This window comes from Watersipora subatra, chromosome 3 (genome assembly GCF_963576615.1).
Source record: "Watersipora subatra chromosome 3, tzWatSuba1.1, whole genome shotgun sequence".
NCBI lineage: Eukaryota > Metazoa > Bryozoa > Gymnolaemata > Cheilostomatida > Watersiporidae > Watersipora > Watersipora subatra.
The window spans coordinates 22,171,242-22,192,983 of NC_088710.1; the positions used below are offsets into that span (position 1 = coordinate 22,171,242).

Here is a 21,742-nt window from a genome sequence, read left to right on the forward strand (position 1 = left end):
AAATATTTTCATGGAACAGGATGGACTTTGAAGGTAATGCGAAGATGTAACAATGTAGTGTTCACAAGATTTTAATATCCACAATTGAAATTATTTAAACTATATTGGCTATTACAAAACACTGACTTGATTGAACATGATAAACGCGTGGACACAAACAATTAACTATACAAGTAATCTGAATAATGGATACATAATATTATCATAACATTGTATGAAACAACAGTTACATCTATTACTTTCTTGTTTTATTATAAGAGAGCTGGCGTTGTGTTAGTCATAAGGATACCCGCCGCAGTAGTAGCCTCTACCGCCGCAGTAGTAACGCAGTAAACACATTTCTGATGTAATGTAATGGTTCATTGAACACCTGCTAGTACTGTGATTACTTTGATGGAGCTGAGGCGAGTTGACTAGTCTGTGACGAGTGGACTGCGGCGAGTGAACTGCGAGGAGTGGATTTATTTGGAGCAAGTTATCTTAGGGCAACTCGTTTTAGGGCGACTGAACTGGTTACCGGTACTCGATAAATGGATGTTTTGTTTTGTATACTCTGTCCTTATCTTTTGAGTAACTAGCCTCGCTACATTGGCCTTCATCCTTGAAGTAATAAAGGAGAAACGCTTACAACGAAACATTGTTTTTGGATTTAGAGCTATAGCAGATTAGTTTCAAGTTCATAGTCTAATCGTTTGTTCAACTACAACCACTGTTTCCACATACAAACATAACTTTATATAGAATAGTTCATATCATTTATTGAGCTTCAGGTAACGACTTTATGTTACGAGGCTATGAAATTAAACTCGCTATTCAAAAGTTAAGCTATACATGGACTAGAAATTTTGCATTAAATTGTTTCAGTAGAATCTTATAGTTGTTGTGTCACAAAAATTACCGTTGAAGATTTTTTTAATTGTATTCGCCTTTTCTTAAAGTTATAACAGTTTGCTTTGCTATTTGCTCTTGGGGCATCTGCGCATTGTAGAGTCGGGTTTTTATTGGCACTAACTAGTGGCACTAGTTGGATCTCTCTAATTTTTAAGTTGAACGAAATGGTCGCTTGCTTAATTCATATAATCTTTTAGTTTATTTTATTATCAACTGTCACTTGTTTTTTATTTAAAAATTTTTTAACTGCTGTGCTGACTGAGCGGATTAACTTGCAGCTTTGGTTACTATTATTAGCAGAAAAAAGAAAATGCATAGCAAACATATTGCTATGTATCACACTATTCAACTCGTATACCATCTCATGCAATATTCCATGCTATATGCCATATTCCATCTCCATTGTATGAAGCTATATGATCTTACTTGATTTTGCGTACGTCAGTTGCTCCTCCTCCGTGAACCGCGCCCAGAATAATCCCGCTCTCGTCGTAGCCTCCGGTACTCCCTCTTCTCCAGCCGATCTCCCTCCACCGGAAACATTCCCTTCCTTCCTTTGTCCTTGATCTCCTCCGCCCGTGATGTCGTAAATACAGATCGTAATTCCTGTGCGGTATTACCTTACACCTTCCCCTCAAGATTTATGCAAATCTTTAAAGACGTCGGCCGCATCATGGGGGGGGGGAACAAAACTCGAAATTAGTAGAATAACAATGTTAACCACGTGAAAGTCAGTGAGTATAAAGACAGACAATATTTACAAAACAAAGATTAACCCATTACAGGTTGAGTTTATCTGGAGGTTTTTCAACTCTCCCGGCCCGTGTCTGATGGGTCTGTACACTCTGACGATGGGTATTAGAGGGGATGAGTGCTGGCTGAGACTGAAGACTGAGATTGGTTGATCCCTTATTCTCTTTGCGCTTCCTAGTGGGAGCCGCAGTCGGTGCCTGCGGAGAACAACCGCTTTTTGAGGGAGGTGACCGCTCAACGGTCCTATTCACTTGAGGAGTCTGTAACTGCAGAGGTGCGGAAGCAGATGCATTTGGCACAGGCGCCTGCCGAGGTCCGGTATCTGTCGAGTCCTCTTTCCTAGGTAACATGGTTACCTGACTGGTGCTCGCTTCACTTCTAGTGTTCAGTGTAGGATGAGCGCTATTTTCTCTTGATATACATTTCTCATCAGATGGGGACGACTCAATGGGTTTATCAACTTGCACTAGTTTTCTGTTCCTGCGCAGCATGGCTCCATTGTCAGTCTTCAACGCAACTTCTCTGCCAGAGGACACCATCACAACAGCTCTCAATGGTTTGGCTGAGGGGTCGTTGAGAACCACCCGAGTTCCGACAGGCACTTAGTCCTGTTCAACCGCCCTGTGCCGTTGATTGAAAGTATGAGCCTGACTACCTCTGTAGTCAGTTTCATAAGCGCGAAACTTCTTTACATCTACTGGACTGTTGACGAGATATCCCATTGAATTCAACCCTCTCCCATGAGCAGCTGGGCAGGGGTATAGCCATTCTGCAAAGGACTGTCATTATAGCACATAATAGCATATTCAATCTCAACGTTTTTTGCCACAAGCTTCTTGAATGTTGGCACCACTCTCTCTGCATGACCATTTGCTTGGAGGTTTCTAGGAGAACTGGTTCGATGAATAATGTCCCATTTCTTCATTAGTTGAGCGAAGTTTTCAGAAATGAACTGTGGACCGTTGTCTGTTACAATAATGTGAGGTACCCCTAATGTACATATGACCTTGTTGACAGTTCTGCACATCTCTGCAGCAGTGGCTCGGGGAAACTTTTTAGCAATCATGAACCGGCTATAATAGTCACTAATAACCAAATACTCATCACCTCTTTCATCAACGGTGCAGAAATCCGTTGCAAGCTGCCACCAGAGTCTCTCTGGGAGAGGAGAGGGATCAATGGCTCAGTGGGTACTTTCCTAAAGCGAATGCATGTGTTGTAGCGCTTAACCATTTCTCTGATGTCCTGAGGCATCCCTGGCCACCAAATCGTACTCTGGGCTTTTCCGAGGCAGCGGTTCTCCCCCAGATGCCCCCTGTGAATGTCCTGCAGGACCCTCTCTCGTTCACTCAAGGGAATATACAATCTGTTGTAATAAAACAGCAATCCTCCCACAACAGTCAACTCCTCTTTGAACGAATTGTACTTTTTTAGATATTGAGGCAGATCACGGTAGTTTGGCCAACCCTCTTGAATATACCTCATTAATTGATTAGCTGTGGGGTCTGTTGAGAGGGCAATTTCGAGTAGCTCTCTTCTGGTTCGAGATATCGAAAGCTCTTCCATCATTACCTGAATGAGTAACGGCTCCGGTTCTGAAACTTTTTCTGTTCCTGCTGGAGCTCTGCTCAAAGCATCGGCAACTATCAACTTATCTTCACGGATGTATGTGACATCATACGAAAACCGCATCATGCGCAAACGAAATCTCTGAACACGAATGGGGAGTTTGAACAGTTCTTTCTCCGCCATAATCGATACCAGAGGTTTGTGGTCCGTTTCAATTTTGAAGTCGCGGCCAGCTAGATAGTAGTAGGACTTTTCTGCTGCCCAACACATGGCCAGAGCCTCCTTTTCTATTTGGGCATACCGCTTTTCTGTGTCCGTAAGGGCCCGCGACGTCAATGCTATAGGCTTGAAGCCATCAACAGTTTTTTGGAAAATCGCCGCTCCTAAACCATAGGAGGAAGCGTCGGTGGAAAGCCAAGTCTCGGCTTCCATATCAAATGGGACTAGCATCGGGAAAGAGGAGATCTTTTGCTTCAGCACCTCAAACTCTTCGGTCATTTCAGCTGTCCAATACCAATCGTTATCTTTCAGCTTGAGGAGAGATCTCATCTTTATGGTGTCATCTGCTAGGGTAGACATAAACTTACCAAGATAATTGACCATACCAAGGAATCTCTTTAAGCTTTTTCTGTTTTTAGGAATAGGGAAATCTTGTATGGCTGATACTTTTCCTGGATCTGCATGTATACCTGACTCGTCTATTACATGACCCAAAAAGGTGATACGAGTCCGAGAGAACTCACACTTTTCTTCATTTAGAGTAATGCCTGCAGAAGCCAGACGTGATAACACTTCTTTCACTTTACTGACGTGTTCATCTTCAGTTTTTGTATGGATTAAGATGGCATCCATTTGACATAACACACCTTCAATGCCCTCCAGAGCCTTCTGCATCTCCCTCTGAAATATTTCGGGAGCCGATGAAATGCCAAACGGCAAACGCTTGCAGAAAAACCTACCAAACGGTGTGATAAAAGTAGTCAGTTTCTGCGAACTTTCATCCAACCGAAGCTGCCAATACCCGCTGTTTGCATCTAATTTCGAGAACACTCGTGACTTACCCAGACTGGCTATTGTCTCATCAATGGCTGGAAGCGGGTGGTAAGCCCTTTTTACTGCTTTATTCAGGCGGGTAAAATCTATGCATACTCTGATCTTCCCATCTTTCTTGGGCACAACTATACAAGGAGCGCACCAGCCTGTGGGCTCCTCTATCCTCTGGATAACTCCGATCCTCTCCATTCGGTGGAGCTCTTCTTGTAACGGCCGGCGCCGAGCTGCAGCTATTCTTCTAGGAGTAGATTGAGCAAAAGGAGTTCTTTCAGCTGAATATGAACTCTGGATTTCATGGTACCTAAGCCTGAGAACAATGACGGAAACATCTCTTTCCAACCTGTTGACAAACCTTCTGCGATTTCAGACACTTTGAGAATGCCCAGCGGTTTGATGGCCGGTTTGCCTAACAGAGGACTAGCAAGCCCTTCAACAACGTAAACCCTCTCTTTGTGGCGTCTTCCTTCATGAGATAGTTCAACGATAGCCGCTCCAGGTACTGTAAGCTTAGTGTTTCCCGCGCCGAACAATTCTCGAGTAGTAGGCGTCAGTTTCAACCTAAGAGCATCGCAGACACTAACTGGAATAGCCGAAACTGCAGCACCCGAGTCTACTTTAAATCTCACATTTTTTGAGTTCATCTGTAACTCTACGTACCAGGCATTTTCTGTTTCCGAGATGGTGTCAATGTAGTTTATGCGGCTTAGTCATTGGTAACTTCCTAAAAACAAGCTATCTACTCCATCGTCATTTTCTTCCAGTGCAGATACTTGCTGGGCTCCTTTGCACATTTTTGCCCAGTGACCTTTTCTTTTGCATTTGTTGCAGCTTGACCTTTCTGCCGGGCAACGACCACCAAAATGCTTCCACTTTCCACATTTTGAGCATGGCTGGTCCTTTGCGTTACTGCTCTTGTTTTCCTCAGTGTCAGTCATTTGTTTAGGCGATTTGGGTTTATATCGCTGTACCGAGTCTACATTCCCAGCCTACTCTTCTTTACCGGGACCCAGAGCACCAGACGTAGACGCCATCGCAGCTACATGCTCCTGATTTGATACATATTGCTTCGCCTTTTGAATGCATAACCTGAGTGTGAGATCAGGCACATCAATCAGGTACTTGCGAAGCTCGATGTCACGCACCCCCACCACTATTCTATCCCTTACCAAGTCATCTCGCATATCGCCGTAGTCACAATTCTCACTCTGAACTTGGAGTTTAACTATAAACTGGTGAAGAGATTGGCCAGGTTGCTGAGTCATCTTATTAAACACTGAGCGCTCAAAAATAACATTTTTAACAGGCTCAAAATACGCATCAAAAAATTTGATGCAGTTGGCCAGTGTTTTCTTTTTGTTTTCGTCAGATGGCACGAAGGTGAACTGATTGTAAACTGGTACCGAGTCACTACCCATGGCCATAAGCATGTGACCGATCTGTTCGTCTACAGTGAGGTCTCTTAGTTTCTTCACAATCATATATATATTAAACTGTTCTTTAAAAACTTTCCAGGCAGTAGCCAGGTTGCCCGAGGAAAAATCCAAGGGCTTTAAGAACTTTTCAGGCTTGGTTTCACCACTAGCAGACATTCTCTATACTGTTTTATTGGCAGCACACCACAATCAAGAAGATACTATGGATCGTGATTAACAGGAAACAAGTTAGATAACACCAAAATATATGAGAGTGACAGTATAATTCACTATATTGTCTTCAAGAGTCAGGGTAGCAAAATTTTGCTCCACACAAAGTAAGCTTTCTCCTGCGATATCTCAGCAAATATCCGATCCTTTGCGTCAACGCAACAGCTTCCAGAGAATCTGTGCCTTGTCGAGCTCGCCGTTGTAAAATACCGTCACACAAACAGCAACGTTTTACACGATTACGCTTGTAGGTTCGATATATTCTGACACCATATGACGCTATATGATCTTACTTGATTTTGCGTACGTCAGTTGCTCCTCCTCCGTGAACCGCGCCCAGAATAATCCCGCTCTCGTCGTAGCCTGAGGTCCTCCCTCTTCTCCAGCCGATCTCCCTCCACCGGAAACATCGCCTTCCTTCCTTTGTCCTTGATCTCCTCCGCCCGTGATGTCGTAAATACAGATCGTAATTCCTGTGCGGTATTACCTTACACATTGCTGCATGCTTGTTAGGTGGCAATAAGTTTTAAATCTGTGATGCTTGCATATATTCAGCTGCCCTGAATTACGCAACTGGGTTTAAGTTCAGGATGTTACTTGACTACGTTTTTTCATTTTCTAGAAGAGTTTAAAAGTAGCTCCATTAAGCAATAATTTTTGCTTAATTCATTCATTCATTTTTCTGTTATCGTATATAATGACATGCTTAATTGTTGCTATTTCAGTGCATTTAAGCATAAATTTAAGGGTGAGAAATTCAAAGGCTGTTGACCATACCTACAAAACAATCTGATAGTTTTTTATAGCCTTAGTAGTATCAGAAATTATTCAAATTTAAAAACTGGAAAATATGTTATACCATTTGCTTATGTTGCTATATAAGCAATTTTAAAATTATTCTATTTAAGATTAGATGGCTTTTATTTATCACCTCACAAGTGCTGTTATTTCAAGATTAATTATTGAAAATTATTAGTTTTAGATTACTCTAGTTTTTAATCATCACTAAAAATTGTTCTTTAAAATAAAAAGTGCAATTAAAAAGTTCACCTTTTTGCGAGGAGAAAATTTATCAACTCTCTGCAGGTCATGCCAAGGAATTGATGTCTTTAGTTGTATCTATAAAGTGTTGTCTTCCATAATAAAGATCAATTGTTCCTAAAGCCTTTGATAAGCTCTATTTGAAGCTACTAAACACTTCGTATTTTAATATTATATGTATTTTAACACTTCAAGTGTTAGCCTGGCAAAGTAAGCCTTAAAATTGCCATTATGGATGGACACAGAAATATCTTGGCAAATTCTAATATACTAAACCAAGATCTGGCTTGTGCAGCTGTTAGGAAAATTGATACAATAGTCTTAAAACTTTGTAGACAGCTTTTAATATCACCCAACAATTTATTGTTCTGATATAGAGTTACATTCAAATTGAAGTCTTTTATATAGTTCCAGCTGCATATTCCAAATTTAATTTCCTTACTCCTGTATAATCCGGATGTAGAATTTGTCTTTTTATATTTGAAACAACAGTTTGTTTTTAAACTTTACTGTTACTTCTATTCAACATGAAACATTCCTCCTTTAGTTCGTTTCTGTAAACTTAAGTAGGTTATTTTTTCAATGCTTCCTGTTGATAAATTTCATTAATACTCAAATCATAAATTTCAAATTGTAGTTGTTACTAAATTATGTAATGTAAGCGATTGTGGATCAAAATAATTTGTTTCGACGAGGTCGCATGTTAAACTAAAATTTTTCTTGTCTTTTCTGTTATTCTTATAGTACAAACTCTAAATCTTATAAGCTTTCATCTTTTTTGTAATTCCTGTAGTTCAAACTTTAGAATTTGTTCTTTTAGTTCATTCTGCTATTTATGTGGTCCAAATTCTATAGTAACGAGAGCATCTATAGTAACTATACATCTGAAGCTTGAACCTGATTCCAGATAGCTAAATGCTAATGGTTGATTTCGCAGTATTACAAGTTACCCTTTTCATATTTGACAAGTCCATGCAAAATGACTTTTGGTGGATCCCTCCTCTTTAGAACTAGTATAAAACTAGAACCTTTGTTAATTGTTGTTATAGAAGGGAAAATGACAAAAGTTCATCAACTAATTAATTGTTTACTGTTAAAGTTTTTGAGCGGCTGATAAACAGTGCAAACCCATATATTCCCTGTAGAACTTTGCAATTAGCCTTGCTTTTCTCATGAAAATATAATTTACTGCTTTTCCCATATGTCTCACGGTGCCTACGGAAAATTGAAAAGTTTGATAATATTTGGGAAAAATATTTGGGAAAAACTCTGCTTTTCTGACATTTTGGATGTAACCATAAAATTTGATCTTTAAAAATTAAAAGATTTTCAATGTTCAAGTTAGCCGCGATTCTCTTTTTTTTATTACACGATAGCACAGTTTGTACTAGCATCTTTCAGGTTCTAGCAAGCTTGCCCATTTGTTCTTGTTTTGCTGGACAGCAATTAACGGTTGGATATTCCTAGATTTTTCAAAGAACTAATGTTTTATTTGTATTGTAGGTTTTTAGTCAAAGATGACACCTGGTCGTGTGATATGCAGTCTGACTGTATTAGTTCTAGTGGTCTATGCTTCAGATACCCCTGACACACTACGTGTAACCAATGTGGTGTGTATTTATACGTAATTTGGAGCGATTCTATCTTTTATCTCTGATTATGGTTTACTTACTGAGGCTATTGTATCTACAGATTCATTAAACTGTTTTTAGCACTTGTTATAGTATTTGAATTGTCTTGTTTGTTCATGATACTCCTCTGTGGTTTCCTTTTTTGCTTGTGCTTTTAACAGTATTAACTGTGGCTGGTTTGATCTTGTTTCTCAGAGGAAACTACAGGTTTTCCAGCTTGCATTTACTACTGTATACTAGTCTATCATATTTACTACTGTATACTAGTCTATCATATTTACTACTGTATACTAGTCTATCATATTTACTACTGTATACTAGTCTATCATATTTACTACTGTGTACTAGTCTATCATATTTACTACTGTATTCTAGTCTATCATATTTACTACTGTGTACTAGTCTATCATATTTACTACTGTATACTAGTCTATCATATTTACTACTGTATACTAGTCTATCATATTTACTACTGTATACTAGTCTATCATATTTACTACTGTATACTAGTCTATCATATTTACTACTGTATACTAGTCTATCATATTTACTACTGTATACTAGTCTATCATATTTACTACTGTATACCAGTCTATCATATTTACTACTGTATACCAGTCTATCATATTTACTACTGTATACTAGTCTATCATATTTACTACTGTATACCAGTCTATCATATTTACTACTATATACTAGTCTATCATATTTACTACTGTGTACTAGTCTATCATATTTACTACTGTATACTAGTCTATCATATTTACTACTGTATACTAGTCTATCATATTTACTACTGTATACTAGTCTATCGTATTTACTACTGTATACTAGTCTATCATATTTACTACTGTATACTAGTCTATCATATTTACTACTGTATACTAGTCTATCATATTTACTACTGTATACTAGTCTATCGTATTTACTACTGTATACTAGTCTATCATATTTACTACTGTATACTAGTCTATTATATTTATTACTGTATACTAGTCTATCATATTTACTACTATATACTAGTCTATCATATTTACTACTGTATACTAGTCTATCATATTTACTACTGTAACTAGTCTATCATATTTACTACTGTATACCAGTCTATCATATTTACTACTATATACTAGTCTATCATATTTACTACTGTGTACTAGTCTATCCTACTACTACTGTCTACTAGCCTATCATATTTACTACTGGCTACTAGTATATCATATTTACTACTGGGTACTAGTTCATTCTATTTTATTTCCTTTTCATTGCACAATGTTTGTTCACAATTGTTCACAATGTTTTTTTTTCTTAGTTATATCGTCATGGAGATCGTGCTCCAACTCTCAAATTGCCTCTCGATAGAGTTAATAGTTCATACTGGAAATACGGCTATGGAGAACTAACAGAGGTTAGTTGTCCATCATAGCGACAGATAGCTCAGTATCAACCCTACTTACATGGTATCATATCAACCCTAGGACACTTATATTTCGCTAGTATTTAGTTTCGTGAGTGGCATACAGAGTAAAATTTCGCTGCAACTTAATTTCGCAGCTCTGACGAGTGCGAAAATATAGTGATGTGAAAATAAATGCAGTGGAACAAACATAATTAGATTCATCAGGTCCAGTTCACTGTTACGAAATTGTTTTCAATTTGCGACTAGTTTGTATTTGTAAACCGTGGGTAGAAATGTGTTGATGAGATCGATAATGCAATTTGATCGCTTGCTGCCATTTGTTTCTTGGACTATCAATGACGTCAAGGTCCCTCCCGCCGTGACTGATGTGGTACCAATATGAGATCTCAAGTATTTATAGCACGCGGTGGCCATAGCTCCGGGTTGTTATTGTTTTTGGTTGGTAATAAAATTTATCACTACTAAATTATTACTCAATTTTATGACTTTCCCTACCAGACTTTCGTCCTCATCAGTTACAAATTCAGTGACTAAACTAATATCATCATCTTCCTCATTTGTCTTGGCTTTTTCAAAAAAAACCTGTTATCGTAATTTGTTTTGCCAAGCTGCTCAGTCGGTGTATTAGCTATAATGAGTTTAGCAGAAATTGCCCAATGAGCCACCCATACACGAAAAATGCCTGCATTTCTAATACGTATGACAATTTTATTGTGAATATCAATGACAAAAACTATTTAATTTCACGTTTTCGCTCGTTCGTTATGATAGTTTAGTTTCGCTCATGAAATTTTCGCGAAAAGATGACTCCGCAAAAACGTGAAAGTTGGATGGCGCGAATACATAAGTGTCCTAGGGTATCCAGTTCCGATGAACGCGGGGCAACCATTTATGCTGTGATTGCTCATTGGTGTAGCTAAATATTTACATTTTACAATTCTTGTACATTGACGTATTGCTCACAATCCTGATTTTTCATATAGGAAAAAGTATACTGGAGTGTTTTATCCATAAAATGATAGGGTTTTACTTCTGAAACATTTCTAAGCAGTTATCACACTGTTGGCTTGTTTTCCAGTAAGTACACAACAAATTTTCCCCATTTGAGTTGTAAAGCAGAATTGTTTACAGTCCAACCTGTTTCAATCATAATATTTTTAACATCCGTGTTAAACTAGTATCTTAAATTCATAGCTGTCTCGTTTTACACAATTGATGACACATCTCTATAGGTGGTTATTCTAATCTTGTGTGCTGTGCTATAAGGCTGGATGGTGTCGGGTAGAATGCAGAATAAATAAAGGTACTTATAGATAGCATGTCAGTTGTATATTTTTCTCATGTGACCCTTTCTTGTTCAGGCTTTATTGTAAACTCCACTGACTAGTTTACCATGAGCGGTACACAAATGGGGGTATACATTCTTGATTTGAAATCATTTGTCAGGCAGCGGATAACATTTAGCATTACCACTCCTCTCAACTTGCTGTAGAAGTATATTCACCAGGCCTGACTGCAAGTTCAATTCATTGAGTTAGCTTGTCTGTTACTAACAGTAATAGGGTGTAATGGTGCCTTTGCGGCACTACACCAATATCATATCAACTGCACATGTTAGTCAAACAGGTATATATGTATGTATTTGTATATAAGCAATATACGATAAAGTATGTATATATATAGAGAATGTGCAAAGGTGCTCTGTTTCTCATGTGTCATTCTTCTCCTAAATAGACATAATAAGCACTCTGGCGGTGCAAGCTTCGCCAACCTTTACTGGGTGCCGAGTCAGTTCCTTTCTTCTCCTTCGTTTGGTAGCTTGGCCGAGTCGAGCCAAGTTGTCCCAGACAGCTGGCCCTGACACAAAACCAGCTGGCTTCCACCTAATGGGATAAACCTTCAATAATTTCATAGTTTCGATTGTAAATTATCACTAATATCCTAACACAGTAATTGATCATTTTTCACTGTTTAAATAAGTGACAATCTACGTAATCAAAACTACTCAACTCATATTAAATAAAGTTCCTTTTTCATTAATCATATGCATTTTCCACTTTTTGTTAGGGTCATTAGACAGTTTTGAGGGTTGTTGAGTTTTTAGAGGCATGATTAAGGTTATCACACAAGCTCATTGCACTTTTACACTCCGCAAAACATAACAGAAAACAGCAAACAGCAGCCAATGCTAGCCTAATAATGCTCACTAGGCCCGCGTATGAGAGAGATATTAGTATTTTATGTATTTTTTTGTTTATTTTTAATGAAAAATGTTTTTTATAAGGAATATTTGTTGCACCACTAAGTTCGGAAACCGCAAAAAGTGAACATCAAAGCAGTGAAGGATTACTGCATATACCAGCTAATCCTTTAGTGTCACTCTGATCTGTATGATAAAGGTACCTGTCATTGTTTGTCAGTACTACATGTACATGGAGGAAGTTGATAGTTCATTTGAAAGACGTGTCGGGTGTCAGTATGATTCAGCTACAATTGACACTAGTTAACATCTGAGCTGTGACGAACTAAATCTGCACTCTCTCATCGCTGTGTGAAGTAACTTGGCAGCGCATTACGACTTGCTAATGCGCAGTAGATATTTACTATAACTGTGATCTTACTGCAAATTGCCCACTGCGGTCTGCTGAGCATTTACTTCCATGACATTACCTGAAATCCAGCAAATACTGCATACTAGGAATGTGTATTCTTCAAAACTTGAAACTGCATCGCGCATTAGTTGCATTGAAATCTTGCATTAGTAAAATAGTATTAGGTTGGAACTGTCAATTAACTGACAATGCTGGCTTCCCAAGCATCTGTACTGAATTGTACCAAGTTTTCAGATGGTGTGTTTATCAAGCTCATGAATTCCTTTCCAACTCATATGTAATTTTAGAATGGGTAGTCGATAGTTATCACTCTTCCAATTGAAATTAGGGTATTTGTATCCTCAATAACATTTCGTACTAAAACCATAATTTACGCTAATCTCATTTTCGCCATACACAGCTCACCGCGATCAATTTATTTGCCAACTCATACTCAAGTTTGAGCAGCATTTACATCTTGAAATCGCTGTGTTTCAATTTCAACTCGATACTTGATTCTAGGATAAATTTTCACAAAATTTCGGTCTGTGCGTACATACAGTTTAATCCAAAAGGTTCCTACGGTATTTAGCACTGCGAAATGTGCACTAGCAACACTTTTACTACACCCAACACTGCACACTGTGTAGTAGCTATTACCACCACTGCAATAATACTGCTTATTACTCATTAAACTTAGTTGTATTGCATGTATAATGCATACTGCGCAACAGTAAAAGTACACAATGCAATTATATGCATACTGCATGGCTGTGACACACTTACTACTGCTACTGCACTGTTAATCCAACTACATAGATATCCGAGCAAATATTTACTGCAACTGTAATTTATTTTACATCTTGGCATCAGTGAGTACTTATCAATGCGCACTTATGATTTTTTTGTAAAGGTCACAACCTTGGCTAGTGCTATTGCTGTTGATATTTTCTACAAAATTTTTTTTGGTTGCAGGTTGGTAAGGCGGAGCAATATCGACTTGGACTATGGCTTCGGCAGCAGTACGACCCTATTCTCACGAAAATATTTGACCACACCAATGTAAGTATACTTTCATGTAATTGCTGTAATTTTTAAGTTAAGAACATGCAAGCGGATAGACCACATCAAAGACAAAATCAACGAATTTCGCGCAAAAATTTATGTAGAAAAAATAAGAACACAACGTTTAACCAGCAACCAGTCTCTGCGGTAAACTTTAGTAGAACTTGAGAACTTAGGCAACAACAGCGACTAAACATGTCGTTAGTTGTGCGCTCAGTCAGTTTTATTTCTATTTTTGTATCAGTCAGTTTTATTTGTTCTTATGGATTTTATTTTCAATTTATTCTATTCTTAAGTTCTACTAACGTTTACAACAGAGACCAGTCTTTGGTTAAATGTTGTAATCTTATTTTTTTCTACATAGATTTTTGCGCGAAATCCGTTATGATTACCAATGGAGCGACCGACATAACATCGCAACCAAGCCGCATAGACGGAAGAGAACAACTCCCTATAAGTGCAGCTGATGCATCAGGTGCAGTACGTCTTGTGACTAGCTGTTGTGTTGCTCGCTCGCTCGATGGGGGAACAACTCCACAAAAACAACAGTTCGTCAAGACAGGTTAGTATAAAGTGCGACCACTCAGTATGGTGGCTATCATGTCCTTCGCTGAGTGACAGCGTTCCATGTAACCATACCAAGGCCCGATGACACTGTTGTCATCAAGCAGCGATAACTGGTGACATCGTTACCTCGCCGTATTGACCTTTATGAACTCGTGTACAGCAGTTCTACCGCGCAAACAGCAGGTCAAGGGAGGCAAATCTAATTTCGGTTGTACTCTGAATCTAACAATGCAGACACCATTGCTCGTTGAAAGTTACAAAATATTCTCCTAAGTATATTCGTGACACGGATGACAAGGTATACTAGGTTGAGTCGCTCTAGCGAAGTTGCCATAGAGCTATTCTATGGGCTAGTCTAGAATGCATCAGCTCATAGAAATGATCAAGGAATTTTTAGTCAGTCTGGTATACAGTCACGTGCAAAAGTATTTTTATTTACTAAATATTATTTTGAAAAAATAATACTTAAAATGTCAAAAATGACTGAATCTACACTGCTAGTTAATTAGAAATGTAAAAAGAAATAAAGATATTTCGGAAAAATAAAAACGTTCAGCGCAATGGCTTGAAAGAAAGACTTTACGATTAAATTTTGCCAATTTTTTGTTAATACACAGCAGATGCCAGTGAGTGAGAGTAGTGGGCAATTAGGAGAATTAATTTTAACTCACAAACAGTACAGCAACATAAAAGGACTAAATTTTATAAGATTAAAATAATATATAAACTTGATTATATTTAAATGATTATATGGCGCTTATTGAGTCGTAAAGTTCTAGCTTATAAAAATTACAGAAATTATAGGGCTCTATACTATACATGTTCCATACTTGTGCACATGACTGTAGAAGTAAAGTTGAAGCAGTGGCTGTAGGAGGGGAAGTCATGTACAATAAGGAAGTTCATATAGAGGTTAGCGTGCTCGATAAGAGCAGAGGCTAGGGTCGAATAGATGAGGATCCAGCTATTATCATTTACAAACATTGTTAGTACTCATGCTATGCAATGGAAATTCAATTTAGTACTCATTAATATCTATAGCCTAAGGGGCTTTAAGATAGTCTATTTGTGTACACAAAATGCCGTTGTTAGGCAACAGCGCAGCAGTACTGGTCAATGTTGGACTTTGTTTATCATGTTAGGCCATTTGTTTTAACAAATCACTTACCAACTCAGATCCGTGGGTCGTCTATTGTTTGGAATACTCGTATACTGTTCCTTACCCCTCTGTTTCTGTCTATTCACTTTTTTCTAGACCGAGACGATCATTAATAATTTCTTTTTTGAAATGGTGCAGATTTTAAAAGTTTATACTTTGCTAACTCTTGCAGATAGAAGTACGAAGCTCGGACAAAGACAGGTGTCTAGTCAGTGCATATAGTAATCTAGCTGGCCTTTATTCCAACCAAACACCAGCAGAGGACCTACAACTACCTTATGTCAGGTGGCAACCAGTCCCTGTACACACGGAGCCTGTTATTACTGATGAGGTTAGATAACTCCCTTTTCTATTTTCATACATTTGCTTTCCTTTCACTCTTTTGTTACATTCTTTGACGCATACAGTAATCTTTAATCCATATAATAATCTTTAATCCATATAATAATCTTTAATCCATATAATAGTCTTTTACCATATAGTAAACTTGACCCATATAATAATCATTAACCCATATTAGTAGTATTTGACGCATACAGTAATCTTTAATCCATATAATAATCTTTAACCCATATAGTAGTCTTTTACCATATAGTAATCTTTAATCCATATAATAATCTTTAACCCATATAGTAGTCTTTTACCATATAGTAAACTTGACCCATATAATAATCATTAACCCATATTAGTAGTCTTTGACGCATACAGTAATCTTTAATCCATATAATAATCTTTAACCCATATAGTAGTCTTTTACCATATAGTAAACTTGACCCATATAATAATCATTAACCCATATTAGTAGTCTTTGACCCATATAGTAATCTTTGACCTATATAGTAATCTTTGACCTATATGGTAATCTTCTACCCATATAGTAATTTTTGACCCGTATAGTAATCTTTGACCCGTACAGTAATCTTTGACCCGTATAGTAATCTTTGACCCATATAGTAATTTTGGATCTCTATAGTAATCTTTGACCCATATAGTAGTTTTTGACCCATTCAGTAATCTTTATCCCATATAGTAATCTTGGACCCATATAGTAATCTTTGACCTATATAGTATTCTTTGACCCATATAGTAATTTTTGACCCATTCAGTGATATGTGACCCATATAATAATATTTAACCCATATAGTAGTCTTTGACCCATATAGTAATCTTTGATCCGTATAGTAATCTTTAACCCGTATAGTAATCTTTGACCCATATAGTAATTTTGGATCTCTATAGTAATATTTGACCCATATAGTAATTTTTAACCCATTCAGTAATCTTTATCCTATATAGTAATCTTGGACCCATATAGTAATCGTTGATTCATATAGTAATCTCTGACCTATATAGTAATCTTTGACCCATATAGTAATCTTTGCCCTATATAGTATTCTTTGACCCATATAGTAATTTTCGACCCATTCAGTAATCTGTGACCCATATAATAATCTTTAACCCATATATTAATCTTTGACTCGTATAGTAATCTTTAACCATTTACAGTACCTAGTGGGGAGTGTATTTTCTTCCTAACTGTTCAGCAGAAGTCCAATGCCTATCTCATGGTGTGTTTTATAAATCAGACTAAGTACATTTGATTGGCTAAATACTCGTAACATTTTCAATTTTGAAAATGTTGAAAATATTTTCAATGTTATCGTATAACAGGTCATGATATCGCAGTATAACAGGTCATGTTATCACAGTATAACAGGTCATGTTATCACCGTATAACAGGTCATGTTATCACAGTATAACAGGTCGTGATATCACGGTATAGCAGGTCATGTTATCACTGTATAACAGGTCATGTTATCACAGTGTAACAGGTCATGTTATCCCAGTATAACAGGTCATGGTATCACCGTATAACAGGTCATGTTATCACAGTATAGCAGGTCATGTTATCACAGTATAACATGTTATGGTATCACAGTATAACAGGTCATGGTATCATTGTATAACAGGTCATGATATCACTGTATAACAGGTCCTGGCATCAGAGTATAACAAGTAAAATTATCCCAGTATAACAGGTAAAGTTTTCAATGTATAACATGTCATGTTATTAAAGTATAACAGAACATGTTATCTATGCTATAGATGCGTTTCTCAAGTAGGCGTATAAGTGCATAACTGTAATTCCACAAAAATGCTTCAAGGTTAATAATTTGCACAAATAGTTTGAGAATGAAAAATATATGGGAAGGATATTGTTACTTGATCTTCTTTATTGTGTTTTATCATCAGATGAGAAACAGTTGAAGGAAATTGAAAAGGATGTGAGGTTAAACAAGAATTTCTTATTATAATAAAAAATTATACATAATATTAATATTAAATTTATAACTTATGGGAATACAGTCAAACATGGATAACTCGAACTTCACGGGACCGAGCAAAAGTGTTCGAATTATCAGAGCATTCAAGTTATCAGAGCACTGTCACAAGTCCATGTATTTACTTATTTATTAGTAGATACATGTACATATGCAAACTATAATATAAATCAAAAGCACAAATGGCTTGTTTCAAATTAAATGCTTCTAATGTAAAGTTTAAAACGTTTTTATCAAAAAGTATAGAGATTTTTCTATCACTTGAGATTGGTTTGTTGTTTGAGGTGATGTTATTGCCAGGACATTTTTTTTAGATTGACATTGGCAAAACTTGATCATTGTTGAAATGCTCAAAAGAAAAGACATCTTTTTCTTTTGAGCGTTTTACCCACGATCAATTTTGCCGAGTTTTCTTGAAGTTTATGCAACTTCAAGAAAAAGTTACCAAAGAAAAATCCCTTACTTTACCTGGGATTCGTTAAGAGCAACACTCCGAGGCAGTTCAATTAAAAGTTTTACGAGGTTTAACGGTACATTGTATATCACTCACGCTTTTTGAATGGATAGTTATTGAATGTACACACGTATTCTGTGTTTAGGTCAAACGATGAATAGTTTTTTAGCTATGACAACGTATACGTTTAATAAAAACAATTTTAAGACGTTTTAAACATTCAACATTCCGACGTTGATTCAACACGGAATCAACGTCGGAAAACTATTCGTCACGGGATAGCCCGGTCACGCACTCAAGGATTTTCGCCACGCACATACAAAACAACATGCTGTTTTTGTTTTGTATGTGCGTGGCGAAAATCCTTGCGTGCGTGACCCGGCAAGCCCGTGCTATTAATCGTATAGCAGTATAAATCAAATTTGACCAAACCTTTAGAAAAGTCGTTGACAAAATTATTTTGCCGATGGTGGTAATAACAACGCTTATGAATTACGAAAAGATGAGGTTTACCTCTATGGCTTTGAATAAAGTGATTTTCTAAAGCGATAACAACCGTTTCGGTAGCCGTTGGGCAAAAAAAACAGTTCGAATTAACAGTGTTGAGTTCGAGTTATCTATAGCAATTTATCATTACGTGGGAACGGACCAAAGAAACCGTTCGAATTAACCATGTGTTCGAGCTATCCGTGGCCGAGTTATCCATGTTTGACTGTATTTTACATTTTTATTTCTATAGATGTGCTTTTGATTGTTAGCGGAGAGGATGAAGAGTAACTGTATCTTTAGGAGTTTTATGACAACAATACATTTAGTTTCTCTCTGCAGATTCTAGCAATGAATCGGCCGTGCAGCAAAGTAGATAAATCACAGATAGAGGCATTCACGAGCCCCGCAGTTCTTCAGATCAACAAGGATTATGCTTCTTTCTTCAAGCTGGTCGCTAATCACACTGGCCTTGACCTCTCTTCGAATGGATTTCGAGACATCTGGCTAGCGACTGATTCTCTATATTGTGAGGTAGTTAACTCTCTTTGCTAGAAGAATTTGATCAGCGAGTGTTAGGGGTATGTTTACGGGGGAGCAGACATTAGTTGAAGCTGCTTGTAGTGCTAAAACATCTTAGCTGATTCAAAAATTTCGTTAATAAAGTTTTGATGACGCTGAGCTTCAGCGTTATATATATATATATATATATATATATATATATATATATATATATATATATATATATATACTGGCCTAAGAATGCCAAATGGTACCATCAAAGATATAGAAGAAGGGTACAAGTACTTGGGGATTATGCAAAGCAACATCAACCACGAAGCCGAGGTACGTCACAAAGCCATTACCGAATACAAGAAACGGCTTCGGCAGGTCTTACGGAGCCAGCTCAATGCCAAGAACCAAATCATGGCAATAAATACCTACGCACTGCCAGTAATAAGATATCCAGCAGGCATAATAAAGTGGACTGAGAAAGCCATCAAAGAAACAGATATAGCAACTCGTAAACTGCTGACCATGCATGGAGCACTCCACCCAAAATCTGATACTACTAGATTGTATCTTGATAGGAAATATGGCGGTAGGGGACTCAAAAGTGTACAGCAGACAGTGAAAGAGGAGGAGCAAAGCATCAAAGCATATGCAGCCTCCATGGCCATCTCAGATAAGTTGCTAGCTGAATTTCAATTGGCTGCTCTTACAACGGACCTACGCCCTGAGGATGAGGAAATTGACTGGCACACGAAACCTCTTCATGGTGCTTACCACCAACAAATATCTAAGGTTGGCGATCTTGACCAGACATATATGTGGCTGAACAAAGGAAACCTAACGGCCAATACAGAGTCGCTAATCATGGCAGCCCAGGAGCAAGTGCTCCCAACAAGGCAACTCCAAACGAAAATCTATCACACTAGAGACGATCCTAGATGCAGACTGTGCAAAGATGCACCTGAGACCATCCAACACATCAGTGGATGCAGGCAACTAGCAGGTAACGCACACACTGAGCGGCATAATCATGTCGCAGGTGTTGTGTATAGAAGTCTATGTGATGAGTATGGCCTGAATAAACCACAACACTGGTGGGAAGCTCCTGGTAAGGTGAATGAAAATGACCGCGCTAAGACTCTCTGGGACTTCTACATCCAAACTGACAAGCATGTCCTAGCAAACCAACCAGATATAGTGGTGGTAGACAAGGAGAACAAGAGGGCTACTATAATAGATATACATGTAGCAGTACCCAATGACTACAATATAGCCAGCAAAGAAAAAGAAAAGGTAGAGAAATATCTCCCTCTTGGAGAAGAGATTGAAAAATGCTGGAATGTAAGAACAACTGTAATCCCAGTAGTCATTGGGGCACTGGGCGCAATAACACCGGTGCATAAAATGTGGCTTGCCCAAATACCAACAACAATCAACTCAGGTGAGTTGCAGAAAAGTGAGCTATTAGGAACAGCTAAGATCTTGAGGCGAGTGCTCAAACTCCCAGGTCTCTGGTAGGAGACCCGAGTTAGAGCAGAATTTACCACCCATACGGGGTATCCAGGGTGAGGAAACAATTTATATATATATATATATCAAGGTGACTCCTTATCACCGCTGCTCTTCTGCATATGCCTAAACCCTCTAAGCAATATGCTGGAGGAGACTCAATATGGGTACCAGTTTAAGAGTGGCACCAAGATAAACCACCTCTTCTACATGGATGACATCAAGCTGTACGCTAACAAACAAAGGGACATTGATTCGCTAATACACCTCACTCAGGTATACAGCAAGGACATCGGAATGACCTTCGGTATTGAGAAATGTGGAAGGCTAATTCTTAAGAAAGGCCATTCTATGCTCACAGATGGCCTAAGAATGCCAAATGGTACCATCAAAGATATAGAAGAAGGGTACAAGTACTTGGGAATTATGCAAAGCAACATCAACCATGAAGCCGAGGTACGTCACAAAGCCATTACCGAATACAAGAAACGCCTTCGACAGGTCTTACGGAGTCAGCTTATTTCCAGGAATCAAGTCATGGCAATAAATACCTACGCACTGCCAGTAATAAGATATCCAGCAGGCATAATAAAGTGGACTGAGGAAGCCATCAAAGAAACAGATATAGCAGCGTGCAAACTGCTGACCATGCATGGAGCACTCCAACCAAAATCTGATACTGCTAGATTGTATCTTGATAGGAAAGATGGTGGTAGGGGACTCAAAAGTGTACAGCAGACAGTGAAAGAAGAGGAGCAAAGCATCAAAGCATATGCAGCCTCCATGGCCATTTTAGATAAGTTGCTAGCTGAATTTCAATCGGCTGTTTTTACAACGGACCTACGCCCTGATGATGAGAAAATTGACTGGCACACGAAACCTCTTCATGGTGCTTACCACCAACAAATATCTAAGGTGGGCGATCTTGACCAGACATATATGTGGCTGAACAAAGGAAACCTAACGGCCAACACTAAGTCGCTAATCATGGCAGCCCAGGAGCAAGTGCTCCCAACAAGGCAACTCCAAACAAAAATCTATCACACTAGAGACGATCC

General features: G+C 38.0%; 3 protein-coding genes across 3 annotated transcripts in view; 1 reads left to right on the top strand and 2 right to left on the bottom strand.

Annotated features, from left to right (window-relative positions):
• The first annotated feature begins 731 nt into the window (after positions 1-731).
• Positions 732-21,742, top strand: part of LOC137389729 (putative acid phosphatase 5) — a 31,615-nt gene continuing 10,604 nt past the window's right edge. The window contains exons 1-6 of the mRNA XM_068075811.1: positions 732-770; positions 8,454-8,560; positions 9,891-9,986; positions 13,565-13,651; positions 15,553-15,711; positions 19,005-19,196. Of these exons, the coding sequence (XP_067931912.1) occupies positions 8,468-8,560; positions 9,891-9,986; positions 13,565-13,651; positions 15,553-15,711; positions 19,005-19,196 (627 nt within the window). The 5' untranslated portion in view covers positions 732-770; positions 8,454-8,467. The remainder of the gene's footprint in view (positions 771-8,453; positions 8,561-9,890; positions 9,987-13,564; positions 13,652-15,552; positions 15,712-19,004; positions 19,197-21,742) is intronic.
• Positions 2,372-2,710, bottom strand: LOC137390427 (igE-binding protein-like). Its single transcript, XM_068076760.1, has one exon. The coding sequence runs from the start codon at positions 2,708-2,710 to the stop codon at positions 2,372-2,374; it is 339 nt and encodes a 112-aa protein (XP_067932861.1).
• Positions 5,253-5,855, bottom strand: LOC137390429 (uncharacterized). Its single transcript, XM_068076761.1, has one exon. The coding sequence runs from the start codon at positions 5,853-5,855 to the stop codon at positions 5,253-5,255; it is 603 nt and encodes a 200-aa protein (XP_067932862.1).